General features: G+C 39.0%; 1 protein-coding gene across 4 annotated transcripts in view; it reads right to left on the reverse strand.

Moving 5' to 3' along the window:
* LOC108697425 (leucine zipper putative tumor suppressor 2 homolog) overlaps positions 1-12,465 on the reverse strand; it is a 97,879-nt gene that overhangs the window by 58,665 nt on the left and 26,749 nt on the right. Inside the window, exons 2-4 of one of the 4 annotated variants that reach the window (XM_041570952.1) lie at positions 3,938-4,049; positions 3,546-3,615; positions 2,697-2,774 (exon numbers count right to left, since the gene is read on the reverse strand). In XM_041570952.1, the coding sequence (XP_041426886.1) occupies positions 2,697-2,714 (18 nt within the window). In that variant the 5' untranslated portion in view covers positions 2,715-2,774; positions 3,546-3,615; positions 3,938-4,049. The remainder of the gene's footprint in view (positions 1-2,696; positions 2,775-3,545; positions 3,616-3,937; positions 4,050-12,465) is intronic. The other 3 variants (XM_041570951.1, XM_041570954.1, XM_041570953.1) reach the window with 3 other exon arrangements.

Genomic DNA, 12,465 nt, shown 5'->3' on the forward strand with positions numbered 1-12,465 from the left:
GTCAGACTGGGTCTCTTAAGGTCCACTGAAACACTCACATCTAGGGCCCATAATACTGCTCAATGGTGTCCATAGTGTGTGTGAATGTGATAGGGGCACCATAAACTGTAAGCTCCACTGGGACGCTATATAAATAAAGGACAAGAACTCTATTCTTTGTCCTTTCACAGCTTTCAAGGAAACAAATGGAACATAAAACCTACTTAGAAATATGCTTCCCTTTAATGTTCCCTACAGTCTACTTTGATGCTTTATCATGAACCATCTTCAGCTCATTTATTAAACAAAGCCCAGTGATCGGAAGCATTTTCTGCAATAAATCTCCTGCCTCAAAGGTAGAGGAAGCCGGATGGCAAGGTAATGGGGAGTCTATTAATGGGAAGCCTGTCAGCCTTTATTTGCTCGCTCTTCCTGCATGGCTGACTTCCAATTAGAGATGAGTGCAGAGCAGCGTTTAGGAACAGGGGCAGCAGGGTAGGAAAGAAGGAACAGCTCAGTGGAAAAAGTAAGAGTTGCCAGGAGAGGGGAAAGAATGAAGCGAGTGTTGAATCAGACTGTCACGGGCCCTCAGGCACTTTTAGTTGATACAAAGCAATCCAAGGGGGCCTGGGGAACATAAATCTGTTATTTCCAAGCTAAATTTAGGAGTGCACCATAATACTGCTAATGCAAAAAAACAAGCTTCATATAAACGAGCATGGGCTAACATATCATATACCAGCTGCAGCATTATACTATTTTATTTAGCTTTAACATAGATACCTTGAAATTTAAAGGGAAAAATGCATTATTATAATGTTTGCTTTTACTCACTGACTAAATTCTGGTAAACCAGTCAGGCCCTGATGAACTCCTGGTGGGCCGAAGCTTGGAGATCTCCTGGTGGGCCCAGAGCTTGGAGATCTCCTGGTGGGCCCAGAGCTTGGAGATCTCCTGGTGGGCCCCGAGTTTGGAGATCTGCTGGTGGGCCCAGAGCTTGGAGATCTCCTGGTGGGCCCCGAGTTTGGAGATCTCCTAGTGGGCCACAAGCTTAGCGATCTCCTGGTGGGCCACAAGCTTAGCGATCTCCTGGTGGGTACCGAGCATGGAGATCTCATGGTGGGCCCCCGAGCTTGGAGAGCTCCTGGTGGGCCCGAGCTTGGAGATGTCCTGGTGGGCCCCGAGCTTGGAGAGCTTCTGGTGGGCCCTGAGCTTGAAGATCACCTGGTGGGCCCCAAGCTTAGAGATCTCCTGGTGGGCCCAGAGCTTGGAGATCTCCTGGTGGGCCCGGAGCTTGGAGATCTCCTGGTGGGCCCGGAGCTTGGAGATCTCCAGGTGGGCCCCCGAGCTTGGAGATCTCCTGATGGGCCCCCGAGCTTGGAGATCTATTATCTGCCATCCTTATTTAAACCAGGGACCTGTATAGTAACCTGTACTATTTTGCACTATATTCATATATAAAATGTATTTGAAAGAAGGCCCAGGGTGTCTGCATCTCTAGTGAGCTGCAGAAGATCCAGTCCAACAACTTTTTACATGGGTTGCGATTCCCTTTAGGACAAAAAGTCCCATTCATTACAATTAGTGGTAGTGTTACTTTATGACGTATATTACGGATTTTACTACTACATTCAGTATCCAAAGTTGTCAACTGTCTCCTATCATCAAGTATATCTCTTTAAAAGTATACTAATAAAATCATAATTTTACTATAATCTCTGTAAGAGAACAGCAACATAGATTCTCTGGATTCATGGGATGAATGTGCAGAATATTATTATATTGGATTTCTGTGGATGGACACCATGGCCGATCTGCAAGGTTTTGCAAATGGCAATGCAGCAATGAAATGATTTACGAGTTCTGATTTCTTTGCTTAAGGGGTTACCTGATCTAATTTGATAGAAAAAGCAGAATTGCTCCTCTTTGTCAGAAAAAGGCTACAGCTGGGAGACCTTCCACTCAGCAAATGCTTATTCCAACGTTTGTGCTGCGAGTGGAAAAAACTGCTTTGCGGAAAATGCAACCCAGGGCTCTGCTGGTCAGAACAGATTTATTTCAACAGCCGTTCCTCTATTCACATTACCAGAATCCTTACACTTGATAACCAGATAATATTTAGTAGAAGTGCTGAACTTGACAACGGGTAACTATGTAGTGTTAGTAGTGTCTGGTATGTTATAAATTAACTACATAGCATATTATATACAGGTATGGGACCGGTTATCCAGAATGCTCGGGACCTGGGGTTTTCCGGATAACAGATCTTTCTGTAATTTGGATCTTTTACTTCCACTAAGGATTCATTATATTAGTTTGGATCAAGTACAAGCTACTGGAAATCATCAAAAGGAAATCATTTTTTAAAAATTTGAATTATTTGATTACAATGGAGTCTATGGGAGATGACCTTTCCGTGATTCGGAGCTTTCTGGATAACAGGTTTCTGGATAATGGATCCCATACCTGTATATAAAGAGATATATATATATATATATATAAAGAGATATATATATATATATATATATATATATATATATATATATAGATTTTTCATGCAGGTGTGCACCAGTATTTTATTCACTGCAGGGTTTTCCATAAACAGAGCACAACAAAGTAAAAAAAACAGCATAAAGTCAATTTTATTGTCACATTACAGATGGTCCTCGCAGACATCACTTTTTCAGCAGGGGACTCATTCCAGTATCTAGCCTTACAATGTGTGTATTCTCCATTTACGGTCTCACAGATCATTCTGGGAAACAGACATCTTCCATTTGGAGTCTTGCCAGTTACTGTGCCACAAATATAGAATATTTATATTATTATATATAGGTATGGGAACTATTATTCAGAATGCTCAGGACATGGTGCTTTCCGTATAACAGATCTTTCCATAATTTGGTTCTTGTTCCTTAAGTCTACTAGAAAATCATGTAAACATGAAATAAACCCAATAGGCTGTTTTTGCTTCCAATAAGGATTAATTATATCTTAGTTGGGATCAAGTACAAGCTACTGTTTTATTATTACAGAGAAAAAGAAAATCAGTTTTAATAACATGGATTATTTGTCTAAAATGGAGTCTATGTGAGATGGATTTTCCCTAATACTGAGCTTTCTGGAAAACGGGTTTCCGGATAATGGATTCCATACCTGTATTACACATATCATTATATATATATATATATATATATATATATATATATATATATCATTATATATATATATATATATATATATATATATATATATATATATATATATATATATATATATATATATATATATATATATATATATATATATATATATTAATTGATTGGGTCATGCAATTCTTGACATTCCAGCCAAATGAAAAATGGGATGGGGTAGAAATTTAAAGGGGCTGGATCTCTGCTCATGCTTATACTCTGTCTGCCCCACCACTACCCTTCAACTTCCCTCACCAGATCCAACCCCTTTACATCTTTGCTCATCCCCCTTTCACCCGTCACCACCACTTACATCAATACTCCACCCCCTTTTCCATATGGCCTTTTCTTTAGTACAGTTTTTAGACTTACTTGATATTAAGGTGTCTATGGTCAGACAGAATCGTGTCTCTTGCCATTCATCAGATGTTCAAAAAAAAACCTATAAAAAAAAAAGAAAACATTGAAATAGTAGTTTGCAGTGTTTCTTTTGACAGAGGCAGCATTACTTTGAGGGTTTACTGGTATATTTATATAGACCTCTCTGATAAAGCTTACTTAATTTTAGCATTTGCTTCTCCTTTAAAGGAGAGGCCGGTTGTGCATGAGCAGTTTTTTGATTCAAGCTAGAGTCACGTAACCAAATATACGGTAAGTTCTATGTTTGTGAAACCAGAGAGCTTATACAGTGAGCGCCCTGACTCATGAAGCAGCACAATATAAAGATACACTGTACCCAACTTTGTACATTTGCCAACGCCTACCTCTTGCAGTGTCACTCCAGGCCTAGTGCAAATATTCATCTTGCAGAGGGGCTTATACACCTCCCAAAATACTTGTCCTCTGCCACATTCTTCCATTCACTCCTATGACTCTCTGGAGATGAAATTAAATCTCTTGTCATTGCGTTTGTCATCTCATCTCTATGTATCCTCACACTGTGTCTCCATGCCCTTCTCCCATTACCTCTTTGCATGAAGTCCTACAGCTGCACCTGTTCTATTGAATTTGCAATCCCGAGCCACCAGTAAATATCCCTCCCAACTCCTATCTATCGGGATAATCTACCTTGATCTGGATTGTGTGCAATACCACCATAACAACACAGACAGAGAAACAGACTTGTGTCCCATTAGCCTTTAAGGGGACCCGTCACCCAAAAAAAAATATTTTATCATGTTAATCAAGCAAAATACACTGTATAACTTATTTGAATCTTGTTTGGGTCTGGGAATTCATAATTATAGCAAGCAGGTAGGAGCCATTTAGTGGACACTGTTATAAAGGCAAGCCTTGCATCATCTCAGAATCTTGTTTGTGCACCAGAATGGGGGACCTGATGTCTATCCCCATGCACTGGCTACACAATTAAATTGTTAAGAAAACTGGGGGAATGTGTGGAGATCAGTGACATGTAGGAAGTGCTGAATGGAAAGTGAAAGTAATTGCCTGCTTCGCCTCTATGCCTGAGGCATAGAGGAGGGGCAGACAATATTTGATTGACAGCTGAGATTTTTAAATGAGTTTATAACAGCTATGAACACTTTAATAAAAAAAAAGAATTTGGATTTCATGTTTAATTTTAAAAGGACTTTTATTATCCAGCTTTTTATGTCTGGGTGACAGGTCCACTTTAAAGGGGTTGTTCACCTTCCTTTACATCAGCAGAAGACTTGGACATCGGTCGGTTCATCGATCGTGCTGGGCGGAAAATTTTGTTTGGTTGCCATTCAGTCATTGTTAATGCTGAATTGTCAGATACAGGTAGAATTCTATTGTTTGTACCTGTATTTGACGGTTTAGCTCTACACGTGTGTGCTGAAACGAACCATCTTTCTTGAAAAAATCTTCTAATTGTAACGTTTATGGCCACCTTTAGAGCGCACGTTACCAGGCTGCTACCAAGATATTCTGCATTGTCACTTTAAGGACAGAAATAGATGTAAACAGTAACATCTATACTGTGTCCAATATACATGTAAACGTTACCCGCATTAAAAGCACATAAAGCTTATTAAACCTTTAGCTGCCAGCAACTATGTGAACCCTAATGCCTATCAATATGTCATTAATAAATAAAGAACAAGAAAACAATGTACAGCTACAGGTGAGGATGAGGGCTCCCATAATAATGTTTTTATATGGTAAGTTAAATCATCTTCTCTTTCTAATAATTTTTTTGTCCGTGTCTACAAACATGGACTATTCCTTGATATAAAAAGAGACCATTAACACCCCAGAAACGGTATGGAGCTTTTTGATGGATTGTTATACCGGCATTGGCGTGCAACATGGAAAAGTCAATGTGATTATTTTGATGTAGGTGTTATGCTGTGATTACACTGTGCTATCCATTGATCCATGCCGAGTAATTTCCATTTATCCAGGCTGAAAAAAAGTATTATGACTGACTGGCCACTAGGTGGCGTTTATGACATTGGCTTCCTGGAAAGGCAGCTATGTAAGGGTTTTCCATCATTTCTGTAAATCTCACCGATGGAAAGATCCTAAGTCAAGCAATATGGATCTCCAAATAAATTTTCACTTACCGATTGCCTTCAGATGGGCTTTCCTCAGGATTTTTCAAGTTATAAGGGGTAATTTATTGATTCCCGAGGCTCAAGAACATGCCCCTTAGTGGCGTTGCTTAAAGGAGAGCTAAACCCTAAACATTAATATGGCTAAAATTGCAATATTTTATATATTTAACATAATGAACCGGCCTAAAGGTTCAACATCTCAATAGTAGTAATGATCCAGGCCTTTAAAATCATCACAAGAGGATCCAGGCCTTTAAAATCATCACAAGAGTTTCCCATCTTGGGTTTGGTTAGAAGTGTCGGTGACACTGCACATGCTCAGTGTATTTTGAGCAGCTGTTGAGAAGCTAAGCTTAGGGGTCGTCTCAAATCATCCACTAAAAAATGAGGTTTGCCTGTCATATGAGCAGTTGCTGCAGGGCTGATTATTAATGATGATGCTACTTGTGCTGGTTTCTGGGCTGCCATGTACCAATAATTATTTACTCATCAGCCTCAGCTTTAAATTGTGACATTATATAATCAGTAAAGTGAGTTAGCCCCTTAGTGCAGTAAGTGACAGCAGCAAAGAGTAGTGCAGTGAATCAGCAGAAAAGAAAATGGGGATCTACTGATCTTCCCTGCTAAAGGGCTGTGGTTGCCTTGGGGCGATTCGGAATCCCAAAACATAATGTACAATATTTCTGTCCAACTGCTTTAGTTGAGCTTTAGTTCTCCTTTAACGCAGGCAGGTCACTATTCATTGGGGCCAGTACCCGTACTCCATAACGTAAAGGCACTGTACTATATATATATATATATATATATATATATATATATATATATATATATATATATATATATATATATGTTCTTTTGCTATATATGGTGTGCACCCTTTGGACTATTTTATATATATATATATATATATATATATATATATATATATATATATATATATATATATATATATATATATATATATATATATATATATATATATATATATATATATATATCTAGTTTCTTTTGACATAGTGTCAAAAGAAACAAAATTTATTATCGGCGTTTCGGCACTGTAGGTCGAGCCGTCTTCAGGAATCAGGCTCGACCTACAGAGCCGAAACGTCGATAATAAATTTTGTTTCTTTTGACACTATGTTAAGACCTGTTTGGTGCGTTTTTTTGTTCTAGCGATTATATGATTTTTATAAACCAGCACACAGGCACTGACGTTTTCTTTGCCGTGTGCACCAGTTCCAAGTTATATATATATATATATATATATATATATATATATATATATATATATATATATATATATATATATATATACATATATACATATATATATACACACACACATACACACACACACACACACACACACTCTGTACATATATACACACACCGATTGCTTTCAGTTCCATAGTGTCCAGATTGGAATCAAACCAGCGCTGCAGCCACGCTAACCAAGATAGAACTGTGCCTGCCTCCCATAATGAACCATATTTTTGGAGAAAGGTCACTGAAGTGTAACAATGATTACTGTGATCCCACAATTCACAGCACAAGTTTAAAAAGTACATGTCGTCGGATTCCCAAACTGCTACAGGAATGTAGTGCCACCAAGTGGTCATCTGAAGAACTACCATCATTTTTACAATATAAAAATCACATCATTAGGATATGGAAGTCAAAGTGTTTCTTTGCAAGTTCACAAGGATAATGAAAGCAGAGTGGTGCAGGTTTTATTTTACACCGTTATTTTAAACCACTTCAGACCTCAAGTGATCTATTAAAATCAATGGGAAAAATCTGTGCGGCAAGTTAATTTTTGGCGAGAAAAAAAAAGCAGCAAAAATGTGATGGATGAACATCACTTTTTCCCTAGCATTTTCTCACGACTGCTTCCATTTACACCAGATTTTTACAGAAAGGTATTTTGTCAGTAAAACCACCTTTGATGATAAATGTTGTTTTGTTTAACACTGTGAAGTTTTGTGACGTGTCAGGTATGTTGTCATCAGGTTTTTTTTGTTTTTACACTGCATAACAAATAGGCCACTATATGTGTTTTTAAATGTAATTTAAATTAGTGCATGCAGTCTTTGCAAATATAAATGCTATTTTAATCCATTCAAAAAAGGTTAACTGCAACATTTTCAAAACTGCCCTCTGAGTAATAAAGTGGCCCTACACTTACAAAATGTGGCTATTGGTGTCATTTGAGTTAGACAAGACTGGCCTAAAAGCTCTACAGACTCATCTGCCTAGCTTCCAAACAAAGATATAAATGGGTTCTCTGGCCCTCTTGAAAATGTTGGAGAGCACTGGTCTACTGCAAATGAATCTAGTAAAGACCTATATTTGATTGGTTGGCTGTAGCTCACACATTCAAGCACCTTTGCACAGTCAGGGGGTAAATTCATGACCAATTATTCTGCATCCTCACAATCTTCCTACCAAAGCTGCTACTAAGAGACCAATAACCAGCACTTGGACCCACCAAAAATCACCTCTCCAGAGTTTAGTGCAATGGCTCCGAAACGGAGGGGCCAAGATCAGAGAATGGTTTGGCTAGGCCTGTAGCCAAGTTAAGGTGAAATTTAGTGAGAATACAGATTTGGTCTTTAGATATTTTTGGAAGTCCAACTTGAAGGTCATTCGTAGGTGAACTTATGATCTGCCAACATATAGAGCTGAACTAACATTGGACCTTAAAGGAGGGATTGAACCCAAAACATCCAAGAATACTAGTCTAGAGACCATAAGTGAACTTTTTTCAATTCTGTTGTTTTTAGATTGTTCCCCAGAAATTAAGACTTTTTTTGATTACTTTCCATGATTTATTTATTTACTGTTTTTCCAAAATCAAATTTTAAAGTCAATTGTTCGTGTCTCTGATCTCTCAGTCTGGCAGCTCAGGAATTCAGGCGCAGACTTGCAACATTTAGTTGATACATTTCTCATCAGCATCTCTAGAGTATTAGCAACTATTGTATCAATTCTAACAGCTGTCTGTAATGAATCCCAGTAGTAAAGTCCTGCAGCGGGTCGGGAACCCGCAAAAAAAGTGCGGAACCTATGGAATGAGGGAAGGATTTTCAGGTGCTGGTATAGATGCGGGTCTGTCGGTCGCATGTCTCATCTAAATTTCTTATGTTATGTACTATTGTCTATATTTTACTCCTTTTAAAGTTTTACAAAACTTGTTTCTGTCCCGGTTTGGAGCAACATCACTTCCTGTTTTATAGTGGTCGGCGGGCTGTGGGTCAGGTTGCGGATAAGGCAGTTGCGGGTCAGGTAGCAGATCAAAGTGGGTAAATATGCGGGTTGCGGTTTGGGTCGGTCTGGGTCTTAGAAATTGGTTCCGCGCAGGTTGGGATTTCCCAATCCTAACCTGCCCTCCCTTAGGCCGCCCGCATTCGCACTTCCGTGTTGCTATTATAGAGTGATGATGTCACAAAAGGGGTGGGGCGAGCAGTAGCAGCGTCTATAAAAGACAAACCCGCAAGTCAGAAAGCTGGCATTTGACAGTGGCAGGCGGGGAGAGCAGGAGAAAAGCTCCGCCCGCCACCCGTGAAGAAGTATGCGATGCCGGCTCGAACCAGCCTGACCCGCGGGTCCCGGGCCGGCCTGCAGACCACTAAACACCAGATATTCTGTTCAGCAGGGACAAAGATAAGAAATGTATCAACTAAATGTATTAATTTAGAACAGTTTACAGGGCCGGCGACCCCCCCTCCCAGGGCTGGTTCAGAAGGTGAAAAAAGATACTTGACACTTCAAAATTAGAAAAACAGTCACACATAGAAAACGGTAAGTCATTGGAAAAAGTCATTATTTCTGGTGATCTATCTGAAAACAACTAGTTGTTTGAAGGTAAACAACCACTTTAAAACAATAAATTCACATGATTGTAGCTAAAAAGAAACCATTTAAACAGGTAAACGTCTTCACCCTGACCAGCGAGCTTATAAGCCTGGGGAAGAAAATACATTCTACCGTAACTGGAGCAAGATGTTTAAATGTGCTTGTTTGCCAATATGTAGCGGCTGCAGGGAGAAGCAACAGTATGGGGACAGTATGAGAAGTGCAACCGCCCTTTGCCTAAGCCCATGGATAGGAGGGGTAGGTGTTTGCTGGGAACGCAGAAGACCAATTTTCCACCCATTTTCTGCTAGACAGTGTGGAAAATTGCTCCACTTGCCCAGATAGTAAAAGCTCCTGGTTTGGATATTCTACAGAAGAATATGGAACACCCTGTTATTGACACTAAAATAATAAAGAGGTGCAGCATTGCTTACATAGCAATATAGGATATGCCAGAATGGCTTCCAAAAAAAATGTTCTATGAACTTTATTCTAAACTGTTCCCATATGCTCCCTACTGTTTCATTTTCTTCAAATGTGATTTGTTTAAATAAAAGTAAGGTTAATAGGCTGTGCTTACACATGTTATAAAAGATTGTATCCTATTTTTTAAACCCAAAATAGGGCTATCAAAGTTGTCCAAAGTGGTGCTTCATTATGGATCTCCATCGAGACCCACCAGGTTTCAGAATTAATATTTAGTAGTCCACGGACTGTCCTATTCCAGGACAACCTGTAACTGGCCTTGGCTTTTTTGTTCCTAATTTAAATACTCTCCAGATCTCAAGGTTGGAATTACAACTTGTAGAGATAAGGTACACAGGGCATTTTTTCCACTGATGCCATCTGGACAAAAACAGAGGAGAACAAAATGCCCCTCTCTGAAATTGCTCGGAATGAACCCAACTGGAAGCACAAAGAGCAGCAACAGCAGGACCTCAACTTCAAAACACTTGAACTTCATTAGTATTAGGATCAATGATAGGCGGAGAAGGCCATTTTGTCCCGTTTTTGGTCCAGATAACATTGGTGGACAAACACCCTGTATATCTTATCTCCTTGCTTGGAGATGGCATTGAAAGACAAAACACCTACTTCATATTGCCAATGATTTAGAGCTGACTGCCCTATAATGCAGACCTTTATATAGGAGAAGGTGAGACTATACACAGTGGAATATATAATGTCATAAAGGAACGCATGGCTTGATTCAATATGTTCGTATACATAGTTTCCTGAGCATAAATAAAATATATGTATACAGGTATAGGATCTATTATCTGGAAAGTTTGGGACCTGGGTTTTTTTCAAATATTGGATCTTTCTGTAATTTAGATCACAAAACTTTAAGCCTACACAAAAACATTTAAATGTCAAATAAAGTAAAAACCCCATTTAACATTTTATAAGGACCAGGGAAGAAAAGTGTAGGGAAATGTATTATGCATTATCATTGGAGGGACAACAGAAAAACAGTGTAAAATAAGGGGAAACTGGTTATGTAACAGGTTATATAAAACAGAGGTTTTATTGGAATCAACCTAGGATTGTTTTGCCACCAACATGGATTCCTGCAGAGTAGAACAGGTTACTTTTATCATATCTTTTTTTTAAAAATTATAATTATTTGCTTAAAATGAGCTCTATTAGAGACGTTCTTCCAATAATTGTGAGCTTTCTGTAAATAGGTTTATACATTTACATGCTATGCACACATATTCGTTTTTAAGTCCTATAGGGCTTGTACTGGACAACAAGTAACCTTGATGGGGTTGTTGAATTACAATACTCCACATCTCCAGATGCTCCTCATACTTCTTCATTTAGAAGCCATCCTTCTCTCCTACTGCCCTGTCAGCAGCTCCAAAACAGTGACTGTCGAGCTACAGCATGCACACTGATTCGGTCTTGACTTTCAGTTTGTATCAGTAATAACCCCAAAATGTCGCAGTTGTAGGACCCGCAACCAACCCATACCCACATTGCCCCTCTCTCTATGCCAAACCTGTGTGTGCCTATGGTAAGGGAAACCGCTAGAGAAAATGCAGAGTATACTTCCCCAGTCTGACCCGCACCCAACCTGAACACACAATGGTCTCCCAAATTTCAAACCAAACCCATAGGTCCCTCAGGTTTTGGGTCAAACCACACATCATGTTCATGCTCCTGGATATCAATCACTACCATGGTGCCTCTGATAACATGGCCAAACACAATGGCTTCCTTTTGGGAGTTGTGTAGTTAGGCAGGGTGGCCTTGGTTGGAGATTTATTGTGTTAAGAGTTGAGCTCTCTTTAAAAACCACATTACAGATACAGATTTGTTTTTATTTGTGGTTTTTGAGTTTGGGTCCAAATAATCCTAGCAACCATGCATAAGAGACTGTAATATAAGTAGGAGTGGGCCTGAACAGAAGGATGAGTAAAACAATTTAGCAATAACAATAAAAAATGTGTAGCCTTACAGTGACCCCCCCCCCCCTTTGAAAGCTGGATAGACTCAGAAGAAAAAGGCGAATAATTAAACTAATGAACACCAACAGAAAAGATGCTTAGACTTGGCAATTCTACAACATACTAAAATTTAACTTTAAATATTCCAACTCCCTCCACTATTTTAAGTCGCTTAAACAGCCACTACTAAAACTCTACTACAGTACTGAACTGATTATACTATTTTCTTTCTGACAAATAGAGCTTCTAAGGATTTATTATATATACAGATATGGGACCGGTTATCCAGAATGCTGGGGACCTGGGGGTTTTCCTGATAACCGATCTTTCTTTCTAATTTGGATCTCCATACTTTAAGACTACTAGAAGATCATGTAAATATTACATACACCCAATAGGCTGGTTCTGCTTCCAATAAGGATCAATTATATCGTAGTTTGGATC

This window comes from Xenopus laevis, chromosome 7S, assembly GCF_017654675.1.
Source record: "Xenopus laevis strain J_2021 chromosome 7S, Xenopus_laevis_v10.1, whole genome shotgun sequence".
Classification (NCBI taxonomy): domain Eukaryota; kingdom Metazoa; phylum Chordata; class Amphibia; order Anura; family Pipidae; genus Xenopus; species Xenopus laevis.